Here is a 19,503-nt window from a genome sequence, read left to right on the forward strand (position 1 = left end):
CTACCAGTGTGATTGGCTCACTTCTTACATCCACTTTGCACACACTTTTTGCATGTATGGTTGGCTGCACAAGGTGCAAAGGAATGTAAAATTAGGCCCCTTATTATCACCTGAAGATTTGAACATTTTTTTTCTTACTGACATTGCTCCCTTCTTTAGCCATAAACATCAGGATTTTCTTTTGCAGAATGTAGCTCAGATCCATGAGACATGAAAGGCCAAATTCTGCCCTCAGCATACCCACTACAAGACAGTAGTGATGCATAGCTGTAGTGGAAAGTTATAATTTTGCCATTTGTGATTTAATTAGTGGTTCACAAGTCATCTGCCCATAACACACCCACTACTGTACAAGCATGGTCTGCAGTTTCCCAGCTCTGTTAGTGTTGCAAATGAAGTATTGGACTAAGAACATGGGATATGTAACATGGCAATTCATAACTCACACAAGTTGGGCAGGTTTGTGTCAGCTAACCTAAATACTTTTTTTTTTTTTTTAAGAAAACAGGAGAAGACAAGCACTTTGCATTTTCTCTTTCTCTAACAAGTTGCCGTGTGTGAACTGTATGTGTGGTTCTAAAAGGAAAATCAGAGATTTGGGTGGAATTTTACACCTGGTAGTAATTAGTGGATGAAGAAGTTTAAGAGATCTATCTTGTGTGATATGTTCATGGCATACTCAGAGCAGTTACATAAAAACATAAATGCATCGCAACTTTCCAGAAACAGTATCACTGTTTTAGTTCTTAAAATCCAGAACGTTAACACACAGAGAAAAAGCAGGCCGATACCTAAGGCAGAGAGAGACAACTCACCCCACCTTGCTCTAGGCTGGCCTTTGGCAGACTGACTCTGATCTCACACTTCCTTACAGAGTGTTCTAGGCTGCAAGCAGGGCCAGGAAACCCCACTTCTGGTTAAAAGGGATAGCTTGTAATTTTAACATAGTTTTCAATATACCACATTATCTAATCTGTCTCAATGATTATACCAGGTTAACAACTTTGGTCTTTCAGCAGAGACACAAACCTGAAGTGCTGACCACTTTTAGAAACTAAAGAGCCGATGCTACTTTTAAAACATGTAATATAAATATTAGCAATAATTGGCATTTCTATAGCACTTTCTGGTCAAAGGACCACAAAACACTTTTAGTCATCCCAATACCCCTAGTTAGGTTATGTTCCCCCTTTGTGGATGAGGTAAATAAGAATGAAGATGACCTAATTGATCCAGGGACACTAAATCAAGGATGCTAGCCCCATAGTTCTGGTCTGATTCCAACTTGGGCAACTAAATTATTTAGTCCTGGCTATTTGCAAAACCACCTTTCTCCTCATATGATATCCTTCCGATCAGCTGAGGAGCTTGAGCTACGCTGCTTTAACTGGGAGAGTGCTACTCATGGGTTATTTTTGTTTTGTGGTCCTGCCTACCTAAATCCCTCCTTTTATTATCCCAAAATTTATTGCACAATGTTTCCCAGCTACAGAGACCACCCCGCCCCTGAAGTCCCTGCTTCTCCTTATTCTGTAGCTGCTCTCACTTGCTTCCCCCCCTCAGGAGAGGGCCCTTACAGAGCCAACCGGAGGTCAGCCCCAGTACAAGCCAGGGAGGAGCTACCTCAGGCTGCAAGGGGAATGGCTTCAGGTGTTTTACTCATGAAAGAAATTGCTGCACAAGTCACTTAACACATTCAACCATGGTAAAGTAGTAAGTCATTTCTTGAATTTGCTAGTATAAAATTAGCGGTACATGGTGGGACTTTATGGTTCCACTCATGTGCAGCTGGAGTTTAATACATTTAATTTGGTTTTATCAGTTCAAAAGGAAGCGAGAATTGTGGCAGTTAGTGACCCTCTGCTGTAGCACTGTTGAAACGAAGTCCTGCAACAATAGGAGTATGGTCTGCGCGTTGTTGTTGTTTAAGGTTAGGAAAAGCTCTTGATAGAGTAAAAAAAATGGCACAAAAGCACTTATAGTTTGATGTTCATTTTGTGTGACAAGTTTTTAGGATCAGGAAAGTGGGGAAACTCAAAAGGAAATTTTAAAATGTTTGGGGTTTTTCCTTACCTTAGGTTATCATCAGCTGTTGCATATCTCACAAATATGACAGGTTCAATCAAGTGTGAGAGAGAGAGCACTCTACCATGACATAAGCATGGGTGGCAAGTTTGTAAAAATTTTGGTGGGGCTCAGAACCCGCCCCCAACTCCGCCCCCCCAACTCCGCCCCCACCTGCCTAAGGCTCTGGGAGGGGGCTCGGCGGGGGAGGTCTGGGGTGCAGATCCTGGGCTGGGGATTAGGGTGCAGGAAGGGTGCTGGGTGCAGACTCTGGGCTGGGGCAGGGGGTGGGTGTGCAGGAAGAGGTGAAGGGTGCAGGCTTTGGGATGGAGTTTGGGGTTGGGAAGGGGTGTGTGGGAAGGGGGAGGGAGTTTGGGGATAGGAGGGAGTGCAGGGTGAGGACTGTGGGGCTGAGGATGAGGGGTACATGATGCAGGAGGGGGCTCAGGGCTAGGGAAGAGGGTTGGGCTGTGGGTGAGGGCTGTGGATGAGGGGTTCATGATGCAGGAGGGGGCTCAGGGCTAGGGCAGAGGTTTGGAGTGTGGGGTGAGGGCTGTGGATGAGGGGTTCATGATGTGGGGGCGCTCAGGGCTGGGGCAGAGGATTAGGGTGTGGGGGATGAGGGGTTCATGATGTGGGGGCGCTCAGGGCTGGGGCAGAGGATTAGGGTGCGGGGGGATGAGGGCTCTGGCTGGGGCTGAGGATTAGGGTGCAGGGGGATGAGGGCTCTGGCTGGGGCTGAGGATTAGGGTGCAGGGGGATGAGGGGTTCATGATGTGGGGGTGCTCAGGGCTGGGGCTGAGAATTAGGGTGCGGGGGGAATGAGGGCTCTGGCTGGGGCTGAGGGTTTGGGGTTGGAGAGGCTCAGGGTAAGGGCAGCCTGCCTTGCCAGTACTGGCGGAGGGCAGGCACTAGGACCCTGCGGCAGCAGACAGCAAATATGCTGGGAGCCCTCCGGGCAGCAGGCAGGGGAGAGGCGCGCTGCGTTCTGTCAGGCAGGGACGCAACACAACGCGGCGGAGGGGGGGTGGCAGGCGGGGGCTGGGACCTGCTCCAGGCAGGGTCGCGGCGGCGGGGGGAGACCTGCGGTGGCCGGGGCCGATCCAGGCAGGACGGGGGGGGGGGGGGCGGGAAGAGACCCAGCTCCAACTATTGCTGGAGCAGGGCGCCCAGCCCTGAATATTGCTGGGGCCCGGGCCCCACACAAATATATAACCTGCCGCCCATGGACATAAGATTTTGTTCTAGAAAAGCATATAAAAATATATCACTAACTCCTGATAGATTCAGGTCTGTGAAATTAATGAACAAATGTTAGCAGCCTGGATGCAGCTCACACCTATCATTAAGGGCTAGATGGACCTCTGCTGATACTGAGCTCTATACTTTGCAGCTCGTTGCACCGGTGGAGGCTGCTGTATCTAGAGGGAAATTCACATCCCAGCAGTGTTTCAACTGCTGCTCTTCCTCAGAGGTTATTCCAGGAAAGGGGAGGCTTAGCTTCTGAAAGGCATTCCATAGAAATCCTACCAGCAGAGATGATGCATAACGGTTGATAGTGGGGTGGCGCAATTTAAAGGTGCTGGTGCTATGCAGTGGGGTTCAGGGAAGGGCACATAGACCCTGGCAGAATTTGGGGGGGACATGTGCCCCCCACACGTGTTGACCCCCTTTCCTTAGCCAGCACAGTGAACCCCCCAGCAGAGGAGAGGTTGATCTGCTTGAGCCACTAATGCTTCTCTTTGTGTGGCTCCACTTTGAGCCAAAGAGGCTTGTGTCAAGGAGGGTGGTCGCTGCTGCTTCTTTGCCAAAAAAACCCCCACATGGACCTTCTTGGATACACAACATTTATGACCATTTCACACATGGGGGGGAGGGGGTTGGCAGGGAGAAACAGAAGTATTGAGCTTTTATGAGAAATGGTGAGCCATTTGCAGAAGCTAAACTCATTTATACATTCATTCAGTTGCTAGTAGTAAAGGTGCTGGTTTGGTATTTTTACTCCTTTGAGCTTTTCTGTTGTATTAAAGGAAACTGATATATTTCAATCTTTAAATTACATGGATTTTTTCTTACTGTCAAAATATGCTGTATTGTTGTGCTATATGTATTGTGTTATAATATATTGAGTTATAGTCAAGGGTGGGATCCTGTAGTGCCAGACTCTCAAGAAAACACGGGCCTTGTCCCAGTGAAGTTGCACTCTAATGTCATGTGATCTTTATGAAGTGGTTGCTACCGAATTTGACTAACTTTTACTCCAGCCCACAGCTCTGATGAGTTGTGCTCCCTTCCACTTACACTGACAGAGGGGCACAAGTATTAGTGGAAACTGGGCTGGGCTGCAGAAGGGGGATGCATGCCTCTTTCCAACAACCTGCCTGTTTCAATTCCTTGCCTCTTCTCAAGAGAGGCTGCCACTTGTCCCAAGTTAGGTGATGAGGTTGTTGAATGTCACCGTTCAGGGCAACTGCACCTGTGCTTCCCCCTCATGGTCCAGCAAAGGCCCCAGCTCTCAGGCTTCCAGCTCCTCCACAGTCACCGTGCTTTTGTGGAGATGTGTAGCCAGAGGAATGCACATTTCCTTGACTCTATGGTGATATTCCCAGCAAAAGACAGACTGCTTTTGCAGGTCTCTTTTGCTTCCCTCCTCAGAGATGGTACACAGCGTGCTTGTCACAGCTAAGTTGCCACACAGCTCTTTCTAAGCAAACAAACACATTGATTCTTAAAGTAAAGGCATCACAAAGAAACCATATTAAAAACATACACGTGGTAATAAGCTTACCAGAGATCACACCCTCACTCCCACCAGGGCTCTGGTCAGTGATTAGTCTTTGAAATCCTGCACAGGGATTTTTTCCTATAGTCACAAGTTTTGTTCCAGATCAGTCTAAAACTTTGGCTTGCAGATGTGAAAAGATGTGAGTCCAATACGCTTACTGTTCTGCCACTCCTATTCTAATTTAAAAATAGGTATTTGAAACAATGAAGTTGCAAATGTAGCAGCAGTCACTGGAACCCTGTAGTGAATCTGCAGGGATAATATGGTTTTGTTTGCACTGATCCAAGGAGCACATTTGCATAGTAAGGCAAGTTTCTAACTCTCCAAGGAAAAGAGGGGACATTGATCAAGAGGAAGGAATACTACTATTTCATTACCATAGACTTTGGTAGCACCTGGACCATTTTAAGAAGGAACACGAGAGTGGGACATTGTGACACAATTAAGAAAACTCATACAGCAAAAAAGAGGCTCTGGAGAACAGAGACTAATAGATGATACAAATTAATTTAAAAAAGAGAAAGCACATCTGAAGATCTATACTAAGAAACCCTTTCCAGCTTGTGCTCCTAGCAGGCAGTGCTATCTTTCACAATATTTCATTACTGAGGCTGTATAAGTACTCCTTACTCCTCTGAGACGGCAGTGGTCCTTCTCACATAGGTAAGAATTACTCCTCTGAGTAACAGTTCTCAGTTCTGGGCCCAGTGTGAGTGAATCAGAGTGCTCCTAAATCTGTCCTTGCTTGCACTAGACGTGATAGGGTTGGTGGCCTGCTTTGAGCACTAGTTTCTTGTGTTTCCCAATCTTATGAGACCAACACTGAAAACAAGAACATGTAAAAGATCCCATCCTTCTTGGTTAAGTGATACCAGCCAGAGCACCAGGCATTTATTAGAATATTGCTTTCACTGTGAAATGAGCCGGGAAAGCAATATACCTTTTGTGGCATTGCTTTAAGACTTGCCATTAAAAATAGAAACCCAGATTCCTTTACAGCCTACTCTGAGATGCCCACTGATGGGCCAGTAACATCTTGAAAATGGTGGGTCTACTGCATAGGGGGACAAAAGCAACAGATACTTCCCACAAAGAGACTCCACAAACTGCTTGGAGTATGCTGCACAATGTATCCATAATATGGGTCTGTATAGCTCACTACAGAGTAGGGGAATATGAGCATAACTCCATATCCAGCAGTAACTTGATGCAGCCCAATTGCACAGGTACCTTGGCCTTACTTCCATGCTGGAGTGAGGAATATATTTCCATAATTCCCCCTATTTCCCAGAGGCAAATGCCAGCTTATTCAGACTTTGCTTAGGCTCACAGTTGGGCCCAGTGTAAAGATTTTAAGGCTGCTGTAAGAGGGCTCAATTTAAGCGGACATAAATGATCAACATTTTTACTTAGATTTTTTTAAAAACTGATCAAGACAGCTGGCTGGTGGCAAAAAGTTGTGTGGCAGTGTAATCTCTTCTGAGCTAAAACTGAATGGCACCCTCTGAAAACATAGACAGCAAATTGCTAACAATAAATCAAGGTGAATCAAAGCAAGCTCAAATATATTCTGAAATTCGGGCTATATGAAATACTACATCTCTTACAAGGTTATGCTTTTAAATCTAATGCAGCTGAGCAGGAAGAAATGGATTATTTTTTGGTAGACGTAAATACATTAGGAAACTCTAAACCAATGCCAGGGTGAGAGGAAAAGGAGCTAGCAACACTAGATGCTGCTCATGATTGTATTTATTAACTACTTACGTAATACTTAACTTACATAGGAGAAAGCAGAACTAAGAATAAAGTTGATAATTAAGCTAACCAATACATCTGTGCTGGTCAATCCTGTTAGAATGCGTCTCATAACTTCAAGACACAAGGTGGGTGAGGTAATATATTTTATTGGACCAACTTCTGTTGGTGAGAGAGACAAGCTTTTGAGCTTACACAGAGCCCTTCTCCAGGTCTGGGAAAGGTGCTCAGAGTGTCACAGCTAAATACAAGATCAAACGGATTGTCCTACCTACTTATGCTAAACATATTCTAAGGGACCATTCAAGGTGAAGTGACAGACAGGTCGAATTTGGATACTTCTATTCCTGAGCATCCATGGGCAAACGGAACCCTTTGTGTTTATATTTGCCCGAGACATAGCTACTTCTATATATTTTTCCTCCAGCTTGCCCTGCCAGAGAGGCAGAAAAGGAGTTTCCAGTCTAGAGCGTTTGATGGTACAATGCTTGCAGAACAGATGTTCATTGGCAAAGTGTTCCTATTTTTTATTCTTCTATATAAAAACCTATACTGTATGGACAATATATGGATTTTTTTTGCATAGCTCATGTTGCCTTTATAGTAATACCGATCAGGAAACCAAGGCAACCAGGAGACAGAAGTGTAAATGTAAGGCAAGTATAAGACTGATTTTTTCCCCCATACTGATGGACCTTGATGCAATGTTTCAAATATAATCAGCATGAACATATCAGATAAGCATGTTTTATTGCTACTGATTCATTTCCACTTCTGTTGCAAAAATAAATACCTCATGAGAAATCTGTATGTTGCATATGGTCATTTAATGGCAATTTTTCATCCTTTCAGTTGTTCGCACCAGTAAGGTTTTTTTTGGGTGGGATGGAGGGGGAAAGAGGGGTGAGAAATGGGTGAGAAAATTGATGACAGTGCCAATATCCAGAGTCGTGTCCTATAAAGAGAGGGAAGAAAATAAAATCTGTATTAATCTTGAGACTGGTAACTCAAGCTTCTTGGCAGATAAGAGACATAGAAATGATTTGCCAGAAATGCAGACAAGCAACACAAATGTTTATGCTGCAGACTGTTTCTGTTTTCTTGTATTTTTACATACAATGGGCTATGTTGTACTATGTTTCCACAGCAATCTCTGAAGAGTTCTTCCAGAGACCAGTGGCATAATATGGCCTACTAATTTATTTTTAGAAAGTTTTATTTTGATTTCTCAGTAATTTTTCAAAGTAGTCATCCTAGTAGGTAAATAAAATGTATTCTCTTGTTTAACTTGTGCGTGCATAGGACTTGGTCAGCAAAACATCAGTCTCTGAATAGCTCAGAGATATGCTAAGGGGTCAAGAAGTATGGAAACCCAGGAAGACAAAGGGAGAGGCATAATTCTCCTGTTCTGCCTCTTCCACTAAGATGGCCTGTGTAAATTAAGCCAGCCACTGTTAACAGCCTCCATAAATTAAGATGGCCTTTGGCATGTTTAGCTGCTGGTACCAATCTCCTTCTTGATATTTTTCATAGTTAGCTCATTCACTTTTGCACCTGATAAAAACACAGTATCACTTACAAATGCAAAACACACATGTGATCCTACAAATGTATTTCATTTATAATGCACATATCAATTATGGTTTTTCTTTATTTGATACACTGTCCATGCATGATAACCCCTCTTTTAGGCATGGATAATTAAATGTAGTGGTGCATTCTGATTTATGAAATTACCATTCCCTACAGAAAGTAGGCAGGTATCTTTAAAAAAAAAATCTCCCTTTTACTCTCCTCTTCTTTCATCTAAGTAGTTGCAAGAATTCAGTCTGTCAGTAATTCTCATTAAAATGCAGCCTAAAGTAGACTTGCCTACAAAATTCAAATATAAAAGGAATTTATATTAATGATATTACTCACAATACATACACATTATTTACATAATCTGATCATGAATGCAAGCAGCTTTGTATTCTAATTCCAATAGCTATAAATCATGTAAATCCATGTTTGTGTATGTGTTTAAAAACAGAGTAATCTACAGACAGTAGTGCCTTTCTGAACTGGCAAGAGTAGGATCTAGTCTATTGCATGGAGCTGCTCTTGAATTGCACTAGTTGGCCGCTGACATGGTAGTTGGTTTCAGAGGGGTAGCTGTGTTAGTCTGTATCAGCAAACACACCAAGGAGTCCTTGTGGCACCTTAGAGACTAACAAATTTATTTGGGCATCAGCTTTCGTGGGCTATAGCCCACTTCATCAGATGCCTGTGGTGAAAAATACAGTAGGCTTTATATATATTACAGAACGTGAAAAGATGGGAGTTGTTTTACCAAGTGGAGGATCAGTGCTAACAAGGCCAATTCAATCAAGGTACAATCTATTCTCAACAGTCCATACAAGAGATCCACTTCCTTGACACTACAGTGCAAAAAAGTGATGGTCACATAAACACCAGCCTATACCAGAAATCTACTGACCACTATACTTACCTACATGCCTCCAGCTTTCATCCAGACCACATCACAGGATCCATTGTCTATAGCCAAGCCCTAAGATATAACCGCATTTGCTCCAATCCCTCAGACAGAGACAAAACACCTATAGGATCCCTATCAAGCATTCTTAAAACTACAATACCCACCTGGTGAAGTGAAGAAACAGAATGACAGAGCCAAAAGGGTACCCAGAAGTCACCTACAACAGGACATGCCCAACAAAGAAAGTAACAGAATGCCACTGGCCATCACCTACAGCCCCTAACTAAAACTTCTCAAGTGCATCATCAAGGATCTACAACCTATCCTGAAGGATGATCCCTCACTCTCTCAAACCTGGGGAGACAGGCCAGTCCTCGCTTACAGACAGCCCCCCCAACCTGAAGCAAATACTCACCAGCAACTACACACCACACAACAAAAACACTAACCCAGGAACCAATCCCTGCAACAAACCCTGTTGCCAACTCTGTCCGCATATCTATTCAACGGACACCATCATAGGACCTAACCACATCAGCCATGCCATCAGGGGCTCATTCACCTGCACATCTACCAATGTGATATGCCATCATGTGCCAGCAATGCCCCTCTGCCATGTATATTGGCCAAACCAGACAGTCTCTATGCAAAAGAATAATGGACACAAATCAGACATCAAGAATTGTAACATTCAAAAACCAGTAGGAGAGCACTTCAACCTCTCTGGACACTCAACAACAGACTTAAAAGTTACATTTCTTCAACAAAAAACTTCAAAAACAGACAAACAAGAAACTGCAGAACTGGAATTAATTTGCAAACTGGACACCATCAAATTAGGCCTGAATAGAGTGGGAGTGGCTGGGTCACTACAAAAAGTAAAAAGAATGAGGAGTACTTGTGGCACCTTAGAGACTTAGGGCAGGTCTACACTAAGGGCGGGGGTCGAACTAGGGTACGCAAGTTCAGCTACGGGAATAGCATAGCTGAACTCGAAGTACCCTAGTTCGAACTACTTACCCGTCCAGATGCCGCGGGATCGAAGTCCGCGGCTTCAAGGTCGACTCCGCCACCGCCGTTTGCAGTGGTGGAGTTCCGGAGTCGACCGGAGCGCGCAGGGAGTTCGAACTCACCGCGTCGTCCCGGCAGGTAAGTGTAGACTAGCCCTAACAAATGTAAAGTAATTTTCCCTCTGTTCATATTCACCTCTTCTTGTCAACTGTTGAGAATAGAACCACTTCCACCTTGATTGAATTGGCCTTGTTAGCACTGACCCCCAACTTGGTAAGGCAACACCCATCTTTTCATGTGCTGTAATATATATACTGCCTACTGTGTTTTTCACTGCATGCATCTGATGAAGTAGGTTTTAGCCCACAAAAGCTTATGCCAAATAAATTTGTTAGTCTCTAAGAGGTGCCACAATGACTCCTTGTTATTTTTGACATGGTAGTATAACAGATCACTGATGGGAGCTAGCATGGCATTTTTCAAATGAAAATGGGCTCAGTCTTCCCTTTCATAAAACTTTAAACAAACAGGGGTCTGGATAGCTCAGAGTTATGATGATAGATGAGAGTTTCCAATCTGTGTCATTTGACCAAACTGTGGTGGCTCAGTAGTGATGCCTGTTTGAAATTAGTTCGCTGGTCTCAGAATAAATTTCTAGCAGACGACTCTGTTTCACAACCCATCACCTTGCTGGCAATCTCAGCAGAAAGCCCCAGACCAGGATGGAACTTTCCTCCAACTTTAGAGGTCACTTCCAGCTCAGTGCAGGGAAAGCTTTGGCTGCTGGTATCGGTATCTGGTCTATGGGGAGATGCTAATCTCTAGTGCCCCCCCATCAAGCACCTTTCAGAAAGGCTAAACTTCTCAGCAACAAGATTTGCCTTATCTCAATGATCCCTTTGATTGGAACCTTTCCCTTCATTTGTAAAACTAAGACTAAAAAATGAAATTGGTTTTTGTTCTGGTTTTGTTTTACTGAGATCAGATGAACCATGCAGCATTCTGTAGAGATTAATTTCTTCACCCCAAGGTGCTGCAAAACCTGTCCCCTTCTGAGACATTTCTCTTAGACCTGGAGCAAGTTATGTGCAAAGATGAGTGCAGAGAGGTACACATTTATTCCCAATAACCAGCCTATTCATTTTTAACACCTGGAGCAAACCAAATCTTGCCCTGTGATGTGCAAATGCATTGGTGGGTAGAGAACTTAAGGAGTTCTCCTCCAGAGCAAAACAATAGCGCAGCCATACAGCATTACTGTGCAACTGTCCGGAGAATTCAGAGGGCACAGCAGGACATTTTGGCTGGCTGGTCCCCTATTCTTTCAAGATTGTGATCTCTTGCAAGGCTTTGGACTGCACAGCAAGCACGGGAGTATATGAAGGAATAGGTGTGAAAAGGATAGCCTTCTAGTTAAGGCAGTGCACCAGAACTCAGGAGAGCACTCTTCAATTCCCAACTCTGCCAAAGACTCCTGGACCACCTGGGATAAATCAGAGTAGTTCTATTAACTTGGACCTTGGGCAAATCACTTAGTCTCTCTGTGCCTCAGTCCCTCTTCTGGAAAGTAGCAATAATGTAACTCAGATGCTCACACTGTGGTGATGAGGGACTAAAGATGTAGAATATGTAGATTTTGCAGGTGGAAAAAAAAATCTTCCCTCTTCAAAACAAATCATCAATAAGTTTAACTAGTGCACAATCACACTGCGGCTGACAGCCAGCTGGCTTCATAAAGCAGATCAGGAATACTGAGTGCTCTTTTCTCAAATATAGATTTTAATGGAAAAACTAAAAAAGCAAGCATTGCTGGGGTTCAAGGCCACAGTACTTTCTACACACTAAAAGGCACCTGTTAACAGATTAGGTTCATTTAAAGGCTTGCTCATTTTCATTTCTAAAATCTCCATCTAAATTGCATTTATTTCCTCAGGGGTCTATTGTGGTAGGTACATGCTACTTCCACCAATGGTGTTAATGGGAGCTGTGGGTGTAGCCACAGCAGAATATAGCCCTAAATCCTTTCATGTTAAAAGAGCACTTTTTAAAAATGTGGATGATTGTTGTCAGGTACGTTGAGACACTTGTGTGTAAAAAGGCTCTCCGCAGGTTTATTTGTGTATTGTATTTTCTATGCCAGGCATGAGATAACAATTTGCCATGTCTCTTTCTAGGAGCAGCTGAAGGCTTTGGACTGGGAAATAAACACATTTGTGGATTATATGTTTGGGCCTCGAGGTAAGTGTGCTTTTCAGGACTCAAAATAATTGATCTTTTCATGCGCAGACAAAAGCTGTTTGAATCATCTTCGGATGCAATATAATAATTGAAAATAAGAAAAGCAGTTGCTTTCCTGAAGACAGTGACCAGCATGTTCAAAGCCGACTAGAAATTTTGAATGCCTCATTGCAAACACCATAAGGAGGCCAGGCTGGATTTTCTGAAAGTGCTGAGCACCCGCCTTCTGGAAAATCAAGCCCTGGAGTCTCCTGGGGTGTTCTGGAGTCTCCAGCAATTAAAGATTAATCTTTAATTAAAGATTGTCATGTGATGAAACCTCCAGCCAAAACTGGCAACCCTATCAAGCCCCTGTGAGGTGTCTCCAGTGGGGCATTCCAGAACTGTGTTATTTAAGAAAAAAGTCTTTAGCACATAGTATAGTTAAGAAAGAAAAAACAAAAATCTGTTGAAAACTCAGGAACTCTAAATGATGGTGTCAAAAACAACCTTAATTCTACCTCATTCTCTAGCTAATCACACACCACTTGTTTACACCCAGATGTATCCCATTACATCATCATCATCATCCGCATTTCCATTCTAGCCCACAAATAATACCCTAAGTGTTGCACTACAAACCATTTCTCCACTTATCACATTTGGGCCACTGATCCCAATACAAAGTTTCCTTCACTTCAGCCACCTAATATGTTGGCCATATGCATAGGGTAAGCAGGGGTGAAAGGCACTTTCCTTCCACCCCTAAACACAGCCAACACACCCCTAAACACATACGACCAACCTGGCCCAGAGATTACTAAATCTGGAGGAAAATAATGATTATAGAATAAACAGAACATACTTCTGTTACTGGCAGCCCTCCTTAAGTATTTGCAGAATATGTAGCTGTGTTTTCATGCACTCAGATGCTATGGTAATGAAAGCCAGATAAACACAAATCAGACATTACATATCTGCGGTTTTCCTGTCTCATTAATACTTGCATGGTATTGGTCACTCACGTTATATCTCCTCAAAAATATGTATAATAATATGAGCTGCTCAAAAATTTTCTTACGGAACTGTTTTTCATCAGAAAATGCCAACATGGCAAAATCACATTTTGTAAAAATGTGTGCATTTGCTCTGAAGTTTCATGGAAATTATTGAGATGTTTGGCTTCAATAAGGTCAAAGTGTTTCATTTTCACTTTGTTTTGATTTGTCATATTATAATAAAATAACAAAACAAAACATTTTGGTAAAGTCAAAACAAAATAAATTTTGTTTCATGAACAATTCTAAGATTTTGACTTTTCATCCTGAATCAGTATGAAACCAGACTTCAAAATCTCAATTTTCTGCACAAAGGAAATTCCATTTTTTGGCCAGCTGTAATAATAATCCCATCTTCATGTGGTTCACCTCGTTAACAAAGGGACTAATCCTGAGAGATGCAGACTGCAGTGAAAATTAAGGGTATCCAGAACCCCCCAGGATGAGATCCAAAATATCAGCAAACCCGGTGCAGATTCAGAGGTCACTTCTTTCATACTCTTTCTGGTCTTTGGCTACTTGCTCTAGCTATTACCTGAGGAGGTCAGACTTGCTTCCTGAATCAAAATATAAAGACCTACAGCATAGGGTAATTGTAAAGTATAAATTATATAATATGTTTTCAGATGCCTCATGCTTGCATTTCATCGAGTTAATATTCTTCAAATCTTAGCATTTCTTCCTTAAAGGGAAAATTGTTACAAGGTTCTTAAAAACTGGAAAGTAGTATTTTTTATTCCTTTGGGAGTGGCAATCACCTCCATCAACTATCAGAGGGGTAGCCGTGTTAGTCTGGTTCTGTAGAAGCAGCAAAGAATCCTGTGGCACCTTATAGACTAACAGACGTTTTGCAGCATGAGCTTTCGTGGGTGAATGCCCACTTCTTCGGATGTTTTGCATCCGAAGAAGTGGGCATTCACCCACGAAAGCTCATGCTGCAAAACGTCTGTTAGTCTATAAGGTGCCACAGGATTCTTTGCTGCTTCTCCATCAACTGTGAAGCATCTATGATCTTTACAAAACTTTGGCTTGCACAATTTCTGCATTTCTACCTGAATCTATTTTAAAAATGAATAGAATGGCTTCCTAGAAAATACTTGTAAAATAGGCCTTTAATACTAGCAAGCTAGTGCAGTCCAATAACCATGTGTGTGAAGGTTTTGTTCCTTTTTACATATATACAGGCTATGCCCTTTCATCCTTCTCTTTCCAATGCCTCCAGAGCCAAGTCTTTGAGATGGATGAATTGCAGTTAATATATCCGCACAGCAAATACTATAGCTCCACTGGGTCTTCAGACTGCACTTCAATAAAACAAGTACTGCCTGTGCCAACTCACTCAAAGAGATTCACGTTTGGCATTTGAAAGGCAAAGTCTCACAGGAATGACTGCCATTTGAAAGGAATTGAATAGTAATAGCCAGAGAAACAAAACCCTGTGAAAACATGTGTAGCACTCAGCGAGATGGTTCTAAAGACATTCATGCACAGACACACATCCCAAGGAACTTACTGGAAGAGAAATAAAATGGGACTTCAGTCCCTCAGCTTGGCAGGATCTAGTGTCACTCTACTTCCACATCGGTTGCTTCAAATACTTTCCTGAGTTCACCTGTGCTCAAATGTCAGGATTTCTCCTTTTCCACCATTTATTGCTGAGCTGTCTCTTTCTAGTTGGGCACAGGACCTCAGTGGCATCTTATTCTAGCTCTTGGGGCTGATCTTGGTCCTTACTATGACCAATTTTCATCAATTTTCATCAATTTTCACCACTGCTCTCAATTGCATCTTTGGACACAGATTGGCACCCAGAGACACCGCAATCAGGGACGCTTAAAGGTAGTTTACAGGCATCGTCCTCCTTGGCCGTGTTGGATGCAGAAGGGCCAAAGCCAAAGATACAGCCCTTTGACTTGGGCATATTACCCTGTGTCCGACAGATATGCTGTTAGCTGTTCTTTTTATAAATGTGCTGAGAGGCCTTCAGTTATGAACACTTCTAGGTGAAACCATTATTTGCCTCTAAATCCCTTCAACACAGGTATCTCTCCATGTTGTACTAGTTTAACCCAGCAGAGGGTAAGGTTACAAGTTATTTTGAAGCACCACATTACCGGAGGAATGCTCCCATGTTGCTGTTTTGTTCTCAGCTGGCAACAGGCTTACTTTTCATCTCCTTTTCCTCCCTCCCTGCTACTGACATCTGCTGGCAAGAATAGAACTACAGTGTGTTCCAAGAGGTGCTGCAGTGAAACAGCAGCCCAAGTGGTGCAATTTGATACTATAGTTCTGAATTTACCTGTGGCGTTAAACTGTTCAATCGTTAGACCAAGTAAGCCACTGGACGTAGCTGTGCTAGTACAATTACAACTAGAAATGAGTGCAATTACAAATTGCAAATTGTGTTTTAAAATACTCTGAGGACAATACTATCAATTACATCACATCTCAAACACTAGCATTGAAAATATGATCTTGTTTGTCTATGGCCCCACGCAGTAGCATGCACTTTTACTTTAGTGGTCTGTGAATGTAGAATGACACAATCCAGAATAACATGGCACCCTGTAAAATGGTTACGTAGACAGATGACTCGCAAGAAGTTGCTAAAGTAGAGGCACTGACCCGCGAAAGAGAAGCGCTGATAAATTCTAGTGAACTTACCTAAAAAGGCTAAAATCACCAGCATTACAGACTTCTTTCTGTTAGCTATTTTCCACCACTCTCTGCTCTTGGTTTGACAGCAGGCTATCTGAAATAAACGACTACTCTGTAAATCCAGCTTTTTTTTATTTTGCTTTATTTTTAGTCAATAGCTATTTAGGTGACAACTAGGGCAGTTCCAGGGGCAGGCAAGCAGGACAATCCCCCTGAATGCCAACTTCCAGGGGGTGCTGAACTGCTGTGCCACACAGCTTCCCTTCCCCCCGCTTTGCTCTCACTTGGTTGGATTTGGAGGGGTGGGACTGACACACCAAAAGAGTTTTTTGCCCTTTATAGCCCAAACATTGCTTCCGAAAAGCAATTTCCATTGGTGGTGTTGAAACTCAGCTAACACAGGCTATGATCCTGCACTTAAAGGTAATGGAATCTCTGCCATTGATTGCAATGAGTACCATCAAGCCCCTGTGTGGCTCTGTCTCCTTCTGATGGCTACATCTCACAAAGCAGTTTAAATTGGCTGCAGCTTCTGAATTAATCCCCCATTTTGGCTCAAGAAGTAGAATAATGCTTTGTTCTTATATAGCACTTTTCATCCACAGATCACAAAGCACTTTCAGAGGAGGTTTAGTATCATCATCCCTATTTTACAGCGTGGGAAACTGAGGCACAGAAAGGTGAAGTGACTTGCCCAGGGTCCCCAGAAGACCAGTAGCAGAACTGGGCATAGAACCCAAATATCTTCAATCCCACCCCTGTGTTCTCTATCCACTAAACTGCGCAGCCATGCTTTTAGATCCACAGGTCCTTAGTTCAATCCCTGTATGCCACACTGAGGTGCTTGCCCTTAGTTGCTTTAGATTTTCTTTGATGTATACCATAACAGGAAAGGCTTTCTGCTCAGGACACAGTGACCATTCAGGTGTAAGGATCAAAATGGGGCTTGCTTCATTTGATCCTTTAAACAGGATTCCACTATGCCTCTCTAGTACTGCAGGTGCATTTATTAGTTTGTATATTAAGGAGACAAGAAAAATAAAAAAAGAAAGGATAGTGACCTAGTTATGTGATGTGGAACGACACTAGTTGCAGGAATGACAGCCAGTGGTTGAGTTTGTTTTATTCATGTACAAAAACAAATTTAAATTGGCAACATATTGAGAGAGGATATAATTTTTGAGCGGTATCATGAAGTCATACTAACATACCCTTATAGGATATGTATTTTGCCATTAAATATTAACAGCATCAAAAACCAGCTCCAGAAATCCATACCCTCAGCCACTAAGAAATTCAGATTCTGCCTAGATACAAACCCGCTGTAAGTGGCTGAGTTAGAACGCGGAATATCTAGCCACCTCTGAACGTTCTGGATAAAGTCTCAGTGCCATTATTTTGCCACTGCTTCAGTGGTGTCAGGATTTCACTCCCCGGCTCATCACTATTTTTAATTGAAAATGAGTTAGTCTGAGATGGAATGTGAGCTTGTGCACATCTCTCTCACCACAGATTGTGTTCCGGTGCTCACGTAGTGCAGTTACTCACTGCTTTCGTCTGGGATTTAGTTGTTAGTTTGACAGTTCTGAATCATTCCAACAGTATGTCACACTTTCCCACATAATGTAAGTGGATGAATCTGAACCTGTTTGAACATAATGGAGCACTGTGAGTCTGACAGATGGTAGGCACTAATGTTAACTTCTCTCTCTTTTTCTTATTCTTTTTTGTCAAATCCATACATTTCCCCCCAACACCTCCCTTGATATAGTGCTTTTTTTCTTTATAAAAAAAAAACCCCAAATCAATCAAAACCAACAGCTCAGCATTTGAGCCACCTTATTAAGAGGAAACAAGTGTGACTGTGTGCGCATAAGATGAGATAGTGGGAGAAAAGAACAAGTTTCAATTTCAAGCTTCAAGAGGGAGCACTGAAAACCAATAGTAAGATTTAAGTTGCCTGACCGTGCAGCCATAGGTCACTTTGCAGTTATTAAAGTGTTAGAACATGAGCTGTGCTCCTTTAGCAACAATGGGAAAACTTGCTTTCTGTGCCTAGAGTAGAAGCTGCTTTCATCACTTATCTAATTTTCCACTTTAGTTCAGCTCATCATCTGACTTCTACCAGGTTTCAGAGTAGCAGCCATGTTATTCTGTATCCGCAAAAAGAACAGGAGTACTTGTGGCACCTTAGAGACTAACAAATATATTGTAGCATAAGCTTTCGTGGGCTACAGCTCACTTTGTCAGATGCATGTTGTGAAAAATACAGAAGGAAGATTTTATATACATCACACACACACACACACACACACCCACACACACCCCTGTATTTTCCATTACATTCATCCGATGAAGTGAGCTGTAGCCCACAAAAGCTTATGTTACAATACATTTGTTAGTCTCTAAGGTGCCACAAGTTCTCCTATTCTTTTTGATTTCTACCAGTTACTTTTCCTCTAGTTGCAAAGACTGTTTCTGGTTACCCTCTCAGTCTCCTGTGGAACTCCTTTGCTCTGGAGACTGCATGCACATGTAAACTCTCTTTAGAAATCAGTCTTCCAAAGCAGGCAAGACTGGTGTTATCTTCATCTATATTACATTTTCTCTTTTTTCTAAAAGGTACATTCTGTCAAGCTTTGTATGGCTTAAGTTTAATTTACCTTTATTTTCTTATGCCTTATCTCATTTGTATTCTCATCCCATGCATTGGATCATGGCCCAAGATCATCTCAAATACATCTGGTCATCTTCCAGAATGACAGAAAGCTTTTTCCAGTGCCATCCTAACTGTGCCTTTGCACAATATGCTGTCTTGGACCAGACAATGCTAGTGCCAGGAGACATGCTGGATATTTATTAATTACCACGTCTAAGAGATCACAAACACATTTTCAGATTCCAAGGAAGAAAACAGCATTCTAGCTTGCTAACACAGAGCGATCTGAACTGACAAAAGCAAGGAAACCCTACACAAAGGATGCAGCTCCATTACTAGCTGACTGTACTTTTAGGCAGATTTATTCAGCAGCTCTCTCAATAGTGAGAATGAAGATGCTTCTTGGGAGCCAGTTGGGGGTGGGGGAAGACAGATGCAGAGTCTTCCAGCTTTAATAGATCTGGTTGACAGTCTGTGCTTTGAAGAGCTTGCAATCTAGTTTATGACAAAATTCAACTAATGAATATAGAATAATAAGTGGGAAGCAGGGAGGGAGGCAGAAGGTGACAGGAATAATAAGAACACATTTCTATAGGCTTTCTGTTCACAATGGGATAGTTCTAAGTCATTTAAATGTTGTTAAAAATAAGGTTTTCTGATGAAAAATGCTTTTAACAAAACATTAGAAGATAGATTTTTTCTCTCAAAAAAAATCTTTAATGTTTGATTTAAGTATCCCCCTGAAGCGTTTTCAAGCCCAGTTTTTGAAGTATTGTGCAAGAGTGAACAAGTGAAACTGTAAACTCTCATGTAG

General features: G+C 42.5%; 1 protein-coding gene across 1 annotated transcript in view; it reads left to right on the top strand.

The window, feature by feature from the left end:
* Positions 1-19,503, top strand: part of ELOVL2 (ELOVL fatty acid elongase 2) — a 90,665-nt gene that overhangs the window by 33,365 nt on the left and 37,797 nt on the right. The window contains exon 2 of the mRNA XM_045006850.1: positions 12,272-12,335. Coding sequence (XP_044862785.1) covers positions 12,272-12,335 — 64 coding nt within the window. The remainder of the gene's footprint in view (positions 1-12,271; positions 12,336-19,503) is intronic.

The sequence above is a fragment of the Mauremys mutica genome, chromosome 2, assembly GCF_020497125.1.
Source record: "Mauremys mutica isolate MM-2020 ecotype Southern chromosome 2, ASM2049712v1, whole genome shotgun sequence".
Classification (NCBI taxonomy): Eukaryota; Metazoa; Chordata; order Testudines; family Geoemydidae; genus Mauremys; species Mauremys mutica.